The sequence below is a fragment of the Dermacentor variabilis genome, chromosome 1, assembly GCF_050947875.1.
Source record: "Dermacentor variabilis isolate Ectoservices chromosome 1, ASM5094787v1, whole genome shotgun sequence".
NCBI classification, from domain to species: domain Eukaryota; kingdom Metazoa; phylum Arthropoda; class Arachnida; order Ixodida; family Ixodidae; genus Dermacentor; species Dermacentor variabilis.
In genome coordinates this window covers 87,433,493-87,450,293 of record NC_134568.1, presented here as the reverse complement: position 1 = coordinate 87,450,293, position 16,801 = coordinate 87,433,493, and the positions used below count along the sequence as shown (strand labels likewise).

General features: G+C 45.2%; 1 protein-coding gene across 4 annotated transcripts in view; it reads right to left on the bottom strand.

The window, feature by feature from the left end:
• Positions 1 to 3,903: 3,903 nt before the first annotated feature.
• Positions 3,904 to 16,801, bottom strand: part of LOC142580181 (glutaredoxin-1-like) — a 122,289-nt gene continuing 109,391 nt past the window's right edge. The window contains exons 1-4 of one of the 4 annotated variants that reach the window (XM_075691070.1): positions 8,476 to 8,597; positions 7,835 to 7,975; positions 4,176 to 4,280; positions 3,904 to 4,116 (exon numbers count right to left, since the gene is read on the bottom strand). In XM_075691070.1, coding sequence (XP_075547185.1) covers positions 4,006 to 4,116; positions 4,176 to 4,280; positions 7,835 to 7,975; positions 8,476 to 8,496 — 378 coding nt within the window. In that variant the 5' untranslated portion in view covers positions 8,497 to 8,597 and the 3' untranslated portion in view covers positions 3,904 to 4,005. Of the gene's footprint in view, positions 4,117 to 4,175; positions 4,281 to 6,599; positions 6,631 to 7,834; positions 7,976 to 8,282; positions 8,423 to 8,475; positions 8,598 to 16,801 lie in introns of those variants that run through there. The other 3 variants (XM_075691065.1, XR_012827627.1, XM_075691061.1) reach the window with 3 other exon arrangements.

The following is a 16,801-nucleotide window of genomic DNA, read 5'->3' as shown; positions in this document are numbered from 1 at the left end:
ACGATGGCTAACACCATCACAGACGATGAAAATTTTGTGTGCATCACTGTAGGCACCTCATCAGCGTTTGCACAAAGTCACCTGTCGTAACAGCGGTTAACTTTTTGGTCTTGGTCAAAGCTCTTTTCACCTGAAAAAAAAAAAAAAAAAACAGACAATTCCAGGCTCCTCGGGTCTCTTCAGCTTGCTTAGCAAGCGCTTGGACTGAGCAGACAATTCTCCCGACTTTTATCGGACATGAATTGCCCCCAACTCATGACATAGGAATGGTACCTCAAGTCCTCGTGCACAGCGAGCCTGACAGTCGACTTTGCGACTTGGAGCTCCTTTGCCCGCATTGACCTCCCTGGGTCGTTGCTCATGACTTGCAGCCGCTGGAGAAAATCAGGGGTTCTGACGACGTCTGGCCACTGAGTGTGCTTTTTCCTTTTCGCCACAGATGCCATCGCTGCCAGAACACATTAGTTCTGTCCCCACCTTGTAAATGAAAGACTTCGCTACGTTCAGAAAGGTGGCAATTTCCAAGTTGCTGTGGTGTGTGGCCAGGGTGACGAGGACTGCATGGCATTTCATTTCCTGTGTCAACCTGTACGCTTTTCTTTGAACAAACTGCGCAGTATGAATGATTGAGGGTCAACGAAAAAGAAGCTGCATGCCTAGTTAGATATATGGTACATTTGATTCGCCTGCACCACCTGAACCAGTTCACAAGGTGCTGCACCTTGCCATTTGTTTCAGTGGTACAGCAGTGGTGCCCACTGAACTGCGACGTTCATTTCAAAAGGTGCAGGAAAGGTGCAGGGCTGGTTCACAATTTTGCGACACCCACTCCACTGTCGGTGCCGACTTGGTGCAGGCAAACAGATGCGAAGCAGCGGCACAGCAGATTATGCAGCAAGTGGGCGCGAGCACCATTAAAACCCTGCTTACGCATGTCTGATGCGTCTAAGCAAGTGTGGTGTCTATTTACGCTCCAGAAGTCGATCATACCTGCAGTTCAAAATCTCTCAAACTTGTACACTAGTCTGACATAACTTAACGCCTGCATCATGTCTGCACCTTTGCACCCATTTTGAGTGCCTCGCTAGGATCGCGCCTCAAGAATTGAGCAACATAATTTCTGAACCTCTTGTGAACTGCCGTGAACTGGTTCACAGTGGTACAGGCGAATCAAACAGACCCAATGAGCCTGCTGCTATCTATGGTGGTAAGGAACAGTGTTCTCAAATATCTCGTGCACCCGGCATATAGCAGTGAACTATGAAACGTTTGTTTGTTCATGGAGCATCTTTTACAAGTAGCACCAGATAATGCTTCTTCTCCCTTTATACTTTCTGCATTATGCATATGTATGCATATACATTTGCCTTGAATTATCAGTATAGCTTCTTGAATTGCATGTTTTGATTATGCCATGGATACATGTACTGTTGTTCAATGTGTACCTCTGTATGTTGATATTCTTGTTTTTGTTTCTGTTTGTCTGATATGTACATATATTTTGTATGTGCAAAATAAAAACTCCGTAGTTAGATGTACCACTGTGTGCATGTCATTTTCTTTGTCATGACTGCCCTTGTCCAGCCATACTGCACTTGTAATCATGCCTTTTCAGTTTCAGCACACATCCCTTAACATACTTGATGTTTTTAAGCAATCATTGTCTTTCATATAGAGATGTTTAATTATTCAATGGTATGTCAGACCACATGACAGCTGCGGTGTCACCGATGCAACCTGTGGGGAGGCAAGTAGATGTAGACGGAGAGCAGGGAGAGGAACAATTTAATGAAAACAAGATAGTGATTACATACATTTGGTTGATGCCGCAAGGTGCAACAGATGATGGCCAATAAAAGTGCAACACATAACCAATATCAAAACCGAAACTGATGAAAACACAAAACGATTGTGTTCCGTTTCGGTCTTTGAATCTATAATACCTTTCAAATGAGATACATTTCTTGATCTTAGGAATGCTGATGACAATAATAGATGCAATGACCTGTCATATGAATTTAGTTAAATTGAGCAGCTTGCTAGTGATGCTAATGCAGACATTGAATTGTTGTGGCAGAAATTTAAAGATGGCATTATTTCCTTTTGCATTCTCAACTAGTACTTACATACTAAACGAAACGAACAAAAAGCAAAAATGAACCCATGGATTAAAAAAAAGAAAAGATCTCCGAATCTCCAAAATAGCAACAGAATCCTTAAGCTAGCCTGAATCTTACCCTAGCTATCATTTGTATGAATTCAAACATATTTCCTGTACTCTACTGAACTTTTTTAGAGATGCACTCCAGAGGTTTTCCTGTCCAAAAAGCTAGGACAGTACAATATTTCCTGAATAAAAGCAGAGATAGTGCCAATTTACTGAATATTTACCTTCAGTCAATTTTCACAAATTACGGCAAAGTCACACAGCATGTCCAAGCCCATGGAGAAATTTGGTAGGCATGGCCTCTGTGATTGTCAGTGCAGTGCTGAAGTTCTTGGGCCATGTATTTGGCCACTCTCTTTACAGACCAGGTTGGAATCTTTGATCTGTCATTAAAATTAAACTGCAAAAAGAACCTAGCCCTGACAACCATACAGCACAAATTCCTAAATCAATATGCTGGATGGAACGCCAAATATTTACTTGTAAACAACAAATTGCTAACATGTTCGCCTCCCAGTGAGTGGAAGATGGCAAAGGCAATCCCAAACTAAAAATTGGTCGATGAAGCTGATGTCTCCAACTTTCACCCAATTTCACTAACATGTAGTCCATGCAAATAACTAGTAAAACACATTACTACCCGCCTTGTGAAAGAACGCATCCCATCACCATTCCAGCAAGAGTTTCGCATCACAATATAATAATGATAAATAACTACTAGTGTCATTAATACTGTAGCAGGGAAGAAAGGATGATGATCGTGAAGCTGTGCTGTTGTCAGATTCAACGTGTCAGCATGCTAGCACAGAAAGCACCGAGCCCCACTAGGTTGTCTTGACGCCAGCACAGCTCTTTACTGAGGGACCCCATGGAGGAATGTGGTATTAGGCACATTCTCTTTGTTCGTCAGGGCAGTGCCAAATATTTCAGATCACGTGTTCAGCCAACTATTGACAGCACTGCACTTGGCAAGGGCTGCAACTGACTGATTTGTGATGGCTGCCTGATGTACTGAAAATGTTTTCATTGTGCGGCTGAAATAGTAGCACAATAATCATATTGCGACTCCATGATAACGCTGTCAATTCAGTACAGCTACATTGACTAGGCTTCTATTAAATATAGCCAGGTCAATGGTGGCCTTCCTGCACAGGTCTGATTTCCAGAAGATATTTTTCTCACCCTCCTATACAGTGCATGGCTAATACAGGAGACTTGGAAGGCATACTCTTCCTAAACAGCTTAACACTGACGCTTCTAGATATGCATATATCTAAGCAGAAACAACACCTGATCATATACCAAACCTCACCATACTTGACAGAAATACCATCTTAACAGTGACTGTATAAAGCGCTCATTCATTCTGCAGGCAATGAATGAAACAGCTTGCCCACATGTATAACTTGTAGCAATTAAAATTTCTATTGCTCTTTGAAAACCATTTCATAACTCCCAGAGATGAACAGTAACCTTGTTTTGTCATGTGTACTCTTGCATTAACATATGTCCTGCATTACAATTTTGTACATTATTAACAATGTCCTTACCATATCCTCTCTGCTTCAGATTAAGCCTAAATAATATTGTATACAATTTATTCTTTCTATGCTGACTCATATCTTCTGTAACATGTTTGTTATGCATGCGCCCTTCCTACAATAATCCCAATTGGGATTGGTAGTACCATGTGAAATAAACAACTGTAATTTTAATGTGAAATAAAATCTACATACTGCCATATTGATGTCAGCTTTATTCAATATTTTTATCACAGAGCTGTTTAAATATTGAGCAGAAAAAATATCCAAACACTGTTATCCTCAATTTCCATATCACTACAGTAATCCATTTGACCGGAGTAGAGTTTGCAACTGGTTCTTCCCATACATTTCTTCCAAGTCACTACAACCACCCAGGCATTGCTTCTTCACGAACACCCTTGGGACCTAAAACACATATGGCTATGTAAGTTTCATCAATGTTGAGCAATACAATACTATCTTACCGTGCTGGCACCAGTCATTTGTCGCAAAACATTCTGAATCTCACTGGCATCTGCCCTACCGTCAAGCTCGACAGCAACGTAAGATACATGTAGTTCATCAAATACCTGTAATAAGTGAGACACGGCACATACATAATTAGGAGCAACATACAAAGTGTAGTACTACATAACCAGAACACGGGCGGTAGTGCTCACAATGTGCACTGCATGGTAAGCAGTGTGTTGTTGGTCGCATGCAATTTTGACTATATGTGAAGGGCACCTAAAACATCTCTGAGATATTAAAACACACTTCAAATAAACATGCGTACCCTGTACAGAATGCTGTGGCGATCACTTTCCACATGCTGCACACTGCAGGGAAGCCATAGAGTAAAAAAACAATACTGTGCTTTGTGTTTTTCCTGTCCCTTCTTCACATATCATGATGCCAGCAGGGTCGTGTGCATGGCATCACCAGTGTTAAAGCTGTCAAATGGTTAATCAATGGGAGACGAGAGTGCCAACACGACGAGCTGACTGTGTGTTTAGACAAGGGAGGGGAGCTCACACATTGCACACCACTCTTCCTTCTATTATTCCATTCAGTTGGCACTGCATGTAGGTGGATAATGGAGGAGCCCTTCTGGTTCTATATTATGCTTGTATACTAACTCTATGCTGCTTAGCTGAAGCAACCCATACCTTTCCCTCACTGCACGGAGTTGCTGAGAGTATGCAGTAAGGACAAGTGGGTACCAGTGGGGAGGGAAGCAAAGCCGAGTAAGAAACCACAGTGGCCGCATAGTCACTCATTAAACAACTGTTACTTCGCTGTTAGGGCATCAATTTAAAAAAATGTTGCAGCTGTATGTCCATCGTGAACTGGTACACAGCTGCCACAATATAAAATTTTTTTTACCTCAGTGTGGTTTAGGGGCCCTTCAAATTATTGCAAACTTTCAAGGATATTTAATGATGACAAAACTGGACATGAACACACATGGACAGGCCTGTCATAAACCTGTGCACCTACAGCTGACATGGTACAGCAATCACAACTATAATCATGAAGCCAAGGAAAGCACAGGAGAAGTTATTTGTAGTTTTTACTTGAAGTGTAGAAATAATAAGCTAAAGAGAAATGAAAGTGGACGAAAAAACAATGTGCCGCCAGGTGGGAGCTGAAGCCACAACCTCCGCATTATGTGTGTGTTGCATTATTAATTAAGCTACGGCAGCAGCTGTTGCCTCATCCACATTCTTGGGTACTTATGTATGTGTACAAGATCTAACCCGGTAAAGGTCAGCCAGTGCCACGGTTCAGTAGCCCTGGCTAAAAACCGGGCCCCTCAGTTTCCCTTCTTGTTGTTCATGACAGGGCAATGCGATTCTACAGCTACATCCCAAATTTTCATTCATGTCTCATTGTTAAGAAGTTCCGGGTTGCACTGTGAAAGCAAATGCAAGAGCTGGCTGAAGGCAGCTAACAAAACCGCGCTTGTCCATGAGAACAAACTGCTAAATAGCAGTTACTCTGAACATAAAATCTGTTTTGTATCTGAATGTAAATCTCTAAACCTGGAACTAACGGTCAATATAACCAAAACGATAATACTCATATGGCTCCTAATGGCACAGTGCTGCCACCAATGATGACATGGTGCAGTTGCTTGTGACAGGAAATCCACCAGCTATCGGTACTTTACATAAGTTGCTACACTCTCACCAAACACCATGAACACAAGTGTACCTTTAACATAGGCAAAATCAAGAAAATGACCAATTCATGGGGAGTAACCCACAACAATGCTGTATCTATTGATATCTTCCTATTTACTGGGTTCGTATAGTCTTGGGACAGCTGAAAAGCAGATTTGATACCAGAAAACAAATCATGCCATGTGATTAAGATGCTCCAAGTGATTTCAGAGTCTTATGGTACTGTTATCAAAATGGCGGCTCACCCTTGTCATCTACTCACTCAGACGGCTCCAGCTTCATAAAGCTAGCGACTCTATTTCAAGAAATACAATCGCCACAATGAATGGACATGCCCCAGTACAAATCATGCTTGCTTGGGTGAAGTAAACTTACTGTACATTGTAAAACAGCAAACCATTTCTATCGACTGCAGCATCTTTTTGTCTGGGCTCTGTCCATCCGGTTAATGAGTCAGGTCAACACCGCCTTAGGTAAACAAGAATGAAGGTTCAAACCTCATACACAACACAGTTATAAAAAAAGAAAATGAAGCATGCAGTCTATCATGAATGGAAAGATGGAGAGGAAAAAACCTAAACATGACAGCTAGAGTTCTCATTAGGATGGCCGTAAGTGATGTGCAGTACTCTGTTGTATGCTTTCTGTTCATTGAAAAAGCCAGAGCAGGGTGGGGGGTCCTCAGCCCGAGTGTTGATGCAAAATAAATATGGTGAAGCTGACCTTGGACTACTTGACACAGCTGTTTGGCCACCTGAATATAGAGGAGCATCTTAGATTATGAAAAAGGTCAGTTGGGCTAGTTGGTGTTTATTACAGGCTTGAGACATCATTAACTAGCATGAAAAACGCATCTGATGACAGCAAGAATCACACAAGACAGAATGCTAGTTAATACGATGGGCAGTACAGTTAATACTGTACTGCCCATCGATAGTCCTGGGCAGTACAGGATAACAAATCAAGAGAGACTTCATCAGTTGTGTGAGACATAAAAGTGGAAGGCTCTGAATTAATTTTTGCTACCTAAGGTTCTCTCATGTGTGCCCAAAGCTACAAAAAGTACAGAAATGTTTTTGCATTCTGCCATTATCATAATGTGGCTGCCTTGGCTGAGAATTGGGAACCTATGACCTTGTATTAACTCCATCACAGCCCTAAACCACATGTCGGGTGAAAAAAATGAATTAAATGTCACGAGAGAGTGAAATGTGGAAGAAATGTGTATGGGTGAACTGCAGTGGGGAGTGCCAGTGAGTAAACAGTGAAGGACAGTAAGCTGGTTTGATCCTCATGCAACTTTTCCAAGTGCAATATTATATGACCTCATCAGCATACTTGCAGGTGCGTAATAGCTAAAAAACAAGCACCTATTATCGGTGCAAGTTTTTTCTGTATTGAAATTGTATGCAGCAGTAATATTTGTGCTCCGATGTGCAACAACCCTAGCACAGAGAAATCATGGTCATGACCTTGGTTGTAGTTCCAACTATAGTGTCAAAGATTGAGCACGAACGTGGATTAGTGTCACAAGTTCTCTTTCGTACCTCATGTATAGGCCCAACTTCCTCAAGAGAAGAAAACCGTAGAACAGCTAGCGTGTTGCCAGCTTTACACACTCAACTGTTGCTCTAAAGGCTCACTCACAATAGGTCGACCCGACACCGATTTCTGTCTGCCGACTGTTGGAGACAGCATATTTTACCTTCGTGTCGGCGCCTGTCACACTGTACCGACGCCGAGCTCTCCGCCGACCATCAGCAGATTGCCGGCGTCGGTACAGTGTGACAGAGGCGCCGACACGAAGGAAACAACGCTGTCGCCGACAGTCGGCAGACCGAAATCGGTGTCGGGTCGGCCTTGTGTGAGTGTACCTTAACTAGCAACTAAAGGGTTTCATTGGAACCTATATTATTAGCCTTCAAAAAGGACACTTGTGAACGAAATAATTAACTTACTTGCTTTGCTTTTCTGCAAAATGGACAATAACTCTTCGAGAATATGACAACGGGACTATTTTCCAACGTTTGCTCGATGAAACTTGATGCAGCCGACATCGTGGCTGCCGTGCTTTGCTTGCCCCAAAGGCGCTGAAACATCTGAAAAACAAAAGCGCCAGTTTTCACTAGGAAGACAAAGGATGAATCACATTCGACTGTGGATCACGCCTGTGACACGACGCGCCCATCGGCAGTCTGCCGGCATAAGTTTTTTTGTCGAGAAGTCGCGATATTGGCACTTTCATTAGCCTCTTATACGGGGCACTTTCGATAGCGATCAAGTCCGATCGCTATCGAAAGTGCCCCTATGACTGGGGTATGACAGTGTAGAATTCAAGCAGGTGTACTCCTAGCGATAACTAATTTAACAACGCGGTTATTTCAATTATCGATAAAGTAACCCTACTCTTTGGAATACGCTGACCATGTTCGTCGCTTTCTAGCCTGATGCCTGTTGAATACTGTCTTTTATAATGACTAAAAATTCATAAAACATGGACACATGGCAAATTCCACTGCACAACACAATGACCTGCTTGCCGGTTATTCCATCGAAAAAAGAACCACTGACAAGCCGATTCTTTATCTATGCCACTGACCGCAAAAGCGGACACTCCCATAGAGCCCACGGCCGAATAGACTGTAGCGCATCAAGCGGCTGGAATTAAAACGCACCACACTTCCGATTTCGGTTTTGGGCTCGCGCGTTTTGAACGCTAGCTGCTATGTGTACGCCGGCTGCGCTGATCAGTGGGGCATTTATTTGTTTTTGCTTCTGCTGCTCAACCGCGCGCTGGCTTGGTGAGGAATCGTTTCTTTTATTTAGTAAAATAAATATGATCACGAGCGATCTTTACAATTGAGCCTCCATCGAATCTGTAATCTGTGCAACGCGCAATTTCAGAAAGTAGACGCCTTGTAAAATGAGGACATGTTTATTTCGCTCTGTTAAAATGCTCGTTCCGGGCTTTTGGCGCATTCGTTCGATGTTGTGGCACTAGGTAAGCAGTAGTAGTTCCCGTACGAAGCTTCACCGGACGGCATCAGCTGAAGAAAGTAAATTACAAGCGTATACAAAAGCAATACCGTTTTACAAGCACGGTACAGAAAATACCTGACTCATCCCAAACAATGTTATACATAAAATATGACGAAAACGGTGAATGGGCGACATTACAAACAAAAAATTCACCAAAGATTACGATACAACCTGATGCGAACTTTGAGCGCATCTCTTACGTGTTTTCATTTTACGATGACGCGGACAGTCTGTCTAGTGTGGCACGTTGCAAACGGAGTGAAGCGTGGCGCGACTGCCTCGCTAATCCGGAGATCGCGAAAGCCAGCGCGTGGGTAGCGTATGGACGCGATTCACAGCAGCCGCTGCCGACAGACCTCACCGAGGACGCGCGCTACTGTGGCGCCATCTCGTAGCCGTCGTCGCCGCACAACGCGTTTATTCTCACCCTATCGTGGGTTTGGTAGTAAAACCCCCAAATTAAATCCTCACCCTTTCGCGGTACCCTACTCCTCCTCCGCTTTCCGTCTCGTGATTCCGCTGCAACCTCTTCCTCCGCGCTTTCCTCCTCGCGTCTTTCTTACCCCGCTGCGCTCCGCGTTCGCTTTCATCTTTTGCTGTGCTCGTTCGCTTGGTTACGCCGACGCCGACGCTTGCCGCAGGCACGGGCTCCTAAGAGCTGCGCTCTAAATCAATTCGCTTTTACAAACATGGCATAGAAAATACCTGACTCCTCCCAAACAATACCAGACATAAAATATGACGAAAATATCGTATTGCCAAGCATTCCCTCATTTCGGAGCATTATTTTCTGCACTTTAAGAGCACAAATACACGGGCGACTGCACGTTTTCGACACAACTTGGCCTCAACCGACGCGATGGTACGCCACGTATATACACAGAGGCGGCCATAACACAGGCTCCCCGCCGGACCATGCTATAGACGATCGCAGAATGCCTTATACTCGCACTCAAGACAAATGCGTGGGTGCAAAGCCTGTTTACAGTCGCTCAGAAGACGGAATTACAAGTTCCTGGTTTTTGAGCTCCTCGGCGTATATCTTTTGTCCGTCCTGCCGGCGCAAGCAACACACTCGCGTGCTATCACTCTTGGCAATCGCTCTTCGCGTTTTCGACAAAAGTAGGTCATACATTCAACAAGAGCGGACGCTCCCATAGAACCCAGCGGCCGAATTGACAGTAGCGCACCAAGCAGATGGGATTAAAACCTGAACCACACTTCCAGTTTCTGTTTTGGGCGCGGGTGTTTTGAATTCTAGCTGGCCCGCTTATGCCGGCTGCGCTGATCGGCGTCGGCGCGGCATTTTTTTTTTTTTTGCTTCTCCTGCTCAACCAGGCGCGGTCTTAGTGCGGAATCGCTTATTATTTAGTAAAAATTATTTCTAACGATATTTACAAGCCTCCATCGAATCTCCACGAGCAGTTGCATATAGTAGACGCAAGCTGCTTTATAAATAAGGAAATGTTTATTTTGCTCTATATACATGCTCGTTCCGGGCTTTTATATAGACATACATATACATTCATCCAACCCCGGCCACGGCGGCCGCATGTCGATGGGGGCGAAATGCGAAAACACCCGTGTGCTTAGATTTAGGTGCGCGTTAAAGAACCCCAGGTGGTCTGAATTTCCGGAGTCCTCCACTACGGCGTGCCTCATAATCAGAAAGTGGTTTTGGCACGTAAAACCCCATAATTTAAACATTCATCCAACGTTGTAGCACTAAGTGAGCAGCTGTATTTCCCGTACGAAGCTCCACCGGATGGCATCAGCTGTAAAAGAAGTAATTTACAAGCACGTGTCCTTTTGGTATTTAGACCTTATAGGAATACTGCATGTAGAGGCAAAATGTGCGAAAGTGGTGAATGGGCAGCATTAAAAACAATAGCAATTCGCTTTTACATACACGGCGCAGAAAATACCCCACTCATCCCAAACAATACCATAAAATATGAAGAAAACCTCTGATTTCCAAGCATTCCCACATTCCTGAGCATTACTTCCTGCACTATAAGAGCACAAAAACACGGGTGACTGCGCGCTTCTAAAACAAATTGGCATCAGCCGACGCGATACTACGCTATACGTCAGAGGTGGGCAAAGATACTTTGCAATTGTATCATGATACGATAGAAGATACTCGGGCAGCAAGTATTTGAGATACAGAAACAATATGAAACTGCAATTATTGTATCGGATACGATACTCCGATACATTCGCAAATATAATTCCTTTTATAGATCTGTATAATATAGCAGCAAACGCGTATGCACAAAAAAGTTGGCTTGGAAATTTCTTAACTCCTACCCACCTTTTTTTCATTTGAAAATGAAATGCCTGTGAGTATCCCGTCAAATTACAAGATCGTCAATAAGAGGCCTCTGCACGATGGCGCAAATGCCGTTGTGGAGTTTTACCTTGTTCGTAAACGTATTACCGTTTACACAATACCGGATCATCGGAGAGGTGTACAGGAACGACAACGCTGGTAGCGACATTTTTTTTCTGATGCATCGTGTATACAGAGAGCACATAAAGCTGCAATGACCTTTCATATTATCTGCTGGCATAAAGCGGCCGTTAGCGACATATTCATTAACGTGCAATGCTTTTACGATTTTTCTTCTACGAGACAACTTGTGCAGCCCAAAAACGTACGTTTCAGACCTATTGTAGTGGCAGAAAGCGTCGCAGGATAAGCTGCAGGGCTCTGGGGAAAGCTAAAAGAATGCTGCTGCCTTTAGCTTTAAACAAGTGGCGTTGTGGCAGCAGTGGCAGCTTGGGGAATTCAACCAACGTTTATATACACACATATATATCTTGTATCTTGAGATGCATGATGCATTCTTTCATGTCTCGGAAATACAGATACTGCTACACGTCTTGCCAGACGTATCATGCTACAGATAAAATATACCCAAGTAGTATCTAAAATAGTATCTAAGATACATGTATCTTCGATACTACCCAGCACTGCGCTACCTACACAGAGGTGGCCACAATACACACTTTCAGCCGGAACATGCTGGACACTTGCAAAATGCCTCCTACTCGCAATCAAGACAAATGCGTATACGTGCAAAGACTGTTTCCAGTCGTTCAAAAGACAGCATTTTTGAATTTCTGGTGTTTGAGCTCCTCGGCGTTATCTTTTGCTTGAGCTGCCAGCGCAAGCAATACACTCCCGTGTTTTCACTCTTGGCAATATCGCTCGTCCCATTTTCGACAAGCGTGAGTACTGAAAGAAATATGTTGCGGGGCCATGAAATGGTGTCACAAACTTGTCCCACTAAGATTCAGTGTTTGCCAAACTAACTTTATCACCACGGCCGAGTTACTTTTCGCTAACTGCGTCACGACGCCAGGCGCGGCGAGCGTGCCTCGGAAGTATCCCAAAAAGTAACGAAATAATTACAATAATGTTAGGAGTCACAGAAAGCGTCACGAACTTGTCCCAGTGAGGTTCAGTACGCGCGAAACTAACTGCGTCACAACGGCCGAGCTGCTTTTCGATAAGTGCTAACAACGCTCGGTGCCGTGCCGTATGCCTAAATTGTTTGACATGCAGCGCAGACTGTCAAACAAAATTCATCACCTTGCGGTAGTCCAATAGCGCAGTGTGCCAAGTCGAAGTGCAGAAGGAACGCAAAAATACGCCGAGAGCCCAAGAAACCAGGGGCGCTATAACGTAAAACTATTCCAAACTTTTCTATTCCAATTCTGCAATGAGCCCTCCGCGACAGGCCAAAAACTTTTCTGGACCACCCCCACTTCACCTGTCTGTCACACGACGTCACGACAACCGCGATAGCTCCGCATCTGATATGAAGTGTACACACTGATTATGCATGCTTTGACCGAACAAAAGAAAAATATTTATTTCTGATTCGACGTCTTTTCGCCATTAGCCTTCGGCTATTGGTCCACAATTTTCGGGCTTCACCAACTTCACCTGCCTGTCCCGCGACGTCATAAAACCGCAAAAACTCACCGGGTCAAAGTGACGTGTACGCGTTAAAGATTCATTAATATGCCGAATAAAACTGAATTTTCTTCTGAATAGCCGCAGGCTGCCCCGTTCCGAAAGGAATAAAAGATGGCTGCCGCCAATCGCTCAGGCACTGGCTACTCGCACCTGCCGGAGAGAATGGGTTTACTTGCGTACAATAATACTTTCTGCGTGGCCCTGTAAGGTTTTCGAGCACTTTCGACGCGTTTACGACCTCGCCCTGCCCACTCTTCTTTGCTGAGAATCCGTTTTAGCGTTATCTTTAAGCTTCCGTTGCATGCCGCCGCGATTGTCGACGAGCCACCGCAAGCTATGTAAGGGCAAGCGGACCAATCGCAGACGCCGGCACCGCCCTCTTCATCTGGTTATCGATTTTCAGTGCAGTGGCTCGGTGCCATCGAATCCCTCTCCCCTTGAGAGTGCTCCTCGCCTCTTGTGAGCCAATTAGATAAGACAAGACGCTCAGCGTAGGCAGTGTTATTCGTTTTTCAAGCAAACAAAAGTGACCTCCTATGTCCGAGGACAGCATTTGATTGGTCTGTTGAGACAACCCTGCGGGTGACCGCCCGATACTTGCGTCGGCGGTTACGCAAATTTGACGTCAGGAGATTGGAATAAAAACATATTGGAATAGTTTTACGTTATAGGGCCCCAGATAACACAGCGCAATAAAACACGGAGACCAACGCAAACCTGTCCGCACAGCGCCTTTGCCATGGTACGAAACCTACGGACAAACACGTGTGAGCGCACAAAACCACAACAAAGCCGCCATTGTGGCCCGAAAGGCGTGGGCGCTACAGCAAAGAAATAAAAAAAAACAGCAAAAAAGGAGAACCTACTACGTCATTGCCTCCACACTTTTCTCCTAGCGCGCGGAGGGGGTAGGGCCTCTCCTCATGTTTCCTTTCTCCATGCTCTAACCAATGAGACGCATGATCGCCATTGTCACTTCCCATTACTAGGGGCGACTGGTGAGCTCAAAGCCACCGTCGCGAACATAAGGCTCCAGTACGCGGCACGGTAAACATTCAGCATGGAGATGGGAAGAAAACAAAAGACACTGTATGACTGGTGTAAAGAGCATGATGATCTCCAGATCGCAACGAAAGACAGTGAAGGCAGCCGCGCGTTAGTGTGCAAATATTGCAACATCGAGATGGTCACCGATCCAGCGAAAAAGCCCTACAACCGAATTCGCGAGAATCTAGCGTCCTCTCGTCATAAGAAGTTCAAGATGTCGACCCAGGAAGCTGAAAAGGCGGGAACATTTCAGCAGACGCTCTTTGATATGTCTTGTAGACAACGTGCGAAAGAAACTGAAACGGACGGCGTAATATATGACTTCGTTCTTGCCCTATACAGTGTACAGTGGAATCAGGATGCACCAGGCGGACAGACCTCTGGGGGACTTTGTACTCAAATACTGCAAAGACGCGAAGACTATGCCAACAGGACAAAGACTTCGGCTGAAATACCTGAAAGAAGCTTTTGATAAGGACATGGTGAAAATCCGCGCTGATATGCGAGATGTGAAAGTGAGTGTCATCGTCGAGGAATCCCCTGACATCACTGGAGTGCCTACCATCTACACTCTCCTGTGCTACTATAGCCAAAAAAAAAAAACCCGCGAAGAAGCAGTTTGTTTTGGTCGACGTCGACAGTGTAAATGCTTCTAACAGCTACAAGGTGGCCAGCGTAGTCAGCAAGGCTCTCCTGACTGTAGGCAAGATGTGGAAAGACGTTGTGGCCGTATCCACAGACTCAGCGGAGTACATGCGAAAAATGGCACGAGAAATCTGTCAAGCTGAAAGAATACAAATCTTGCATGTAAAAGATTTATCACAGCTGATTCATGTGAGTGTTGACCATGCCATTTCTTTAACTGCATGTCAACAGTTCGGTCCGTAGTGATCAAGTTTGGAGCGTTATTTAAGCACGCTAACAAGCTCTACCAAAGTACACCGAAATTTGTGCTTCTAATGGCCTCTTGGGACCTGATGTTAAGAAGCCACCTTCTGTTGTACCAAACAAATGGCAAAGCTTCTACAAAGCGCTTGTGGTTGTTATAGAAATGTGGAGCTCGTTAACGGAACTTGCTGAAAGCTCGCATGATAGCGGCAGAGCGGAAGCTATTTGAGTGATACTTTCTGAAAAAGAAATTGTTTATGCAAAGGCAATCCTGATGAGAGACACACTCGGCCCCCGTTTAGACGCCCGGAAAACGCTTGAGAGCGGCAAGCTTCTGATGCCCAGCTTTGATCACCTGGTAAACGTCAAGCTGCAGCAGACTGTCGGCGAGCTTTCAACGATGATCGGTAAAAGCGATCAGGCCAGAGCTGTTTTGTCTATGTTACCCAAGAGCAGCGCCACATTAGTAAAAAACATGTTGTGAAGCGTTCTGCACGAAACTCGCCACAAAGTGGCGCTGCACTGTTGAAAGGGGTTGAGACACCAAATTTTGAGGCTATAAAAAGCATGTTGTAGGCTGCTTCCGTATGCAAGGACACCCAGAACGAGGTATTGGACGCTGCAAACATTTCAAAATAATTTTAATTGAGCTCCAAAGAGTCATTAAAAACTCCTTCTCGTAGTCGAGACCCATCGCTAGCGCGGCAGTTACTACGTCACAGAGGAGGAACGAAAATATTGACGTCATAGCACACCAGCACAAAAACGTGACGTATGATGAGTAGCGATGAAATGCCGATTACGGAGCCTGCTGAGCCGAGCAACCGAGCATAGCCTCCACTACGACCGAGCTACAGGCATATAGAAATCCTTTCTTAATGCAAAGAAGGGGTAAGGCGTGCAGACACGGACACAAGAGGAGAGAAGTGGACAATACGAACTCCGCACGCCGGCCCGCGAACGGCAAACTGCGTGCGGCGAGTTGCCCTGCGGACGGGCCTTTACACGTTTGAGTGGCCGGCCGACTCCGAAAGGGATCAGGGTATGCGGCGTTCGTGTTGTCTGCTTCTCTCCTCGCATAGTCGCGTAGTTCGGCACCTCGGAGCGGACTCTCCTTCGCTTGGCCTTTCCACGTTACCGGCCCGTCCACGTTACCGGCACGGAAACTCGCCGCACGCCGTTTGCCGTTCGCGGGCCCCCGTGCGACGGCGGTTTTGCTCGCGAAAGGCGAGATTTCCTTGCCGTAGAGAGGACGGGCCCGGGACCCATTTGTGCGGCAGCCTTACGGCGAAGCGGCCAATCAGCGACCGAGGAGTGGTCGCTCTGGCATCGACGGCAGCTTCACCACCTCTGATCGTTCGGCGCCGCCGATATCGTCGCTAGGCCTTTTGCGGTTCACTTCAAAGCTAAAGCTTACGGCGCTTCGGAATGAATCACCGACTCTCACAAGCCGCAATATTTTCTTACCGTTGTTGTCGCTCTTCGCAATAATTATAATAATCGCGACATGCACTTCGAATCGCCAGTGGTTGACCTCTGCTGGCAGAGCACGCGTATGCGCGAGCAGACGACGCAGCATAGTTTTACGTCACTATTTTTCGTGGGCCACGTGACCAAGCCATGTTGAGTTTCCTCCTCTGTGACGTCATAGCATCCCCCGGAGTCCAGAAACCGAAACCGAAATCGCTCGGTATAATAATGCTATTATTAAATTATTTATCGGATATATATATGAATCCCGCTGTGTGTATCGTGCTCCCTGAAGCATGACGCAACGTTTGAATCAACAAACGCATGAACGAAAATTTTGATGTCTCCACCCCTTTGAACGGAACGGCTCAGACAAAGCCCACAACCAGCTAACTTTGTGGAAGTTGGGAGCCGTCCTGGATACATTTCAGAAGCGTCTGTTGGGGCAGTCATTTGATGACTGCCGACCTCTGTTCATGTTCGTAACCGACGA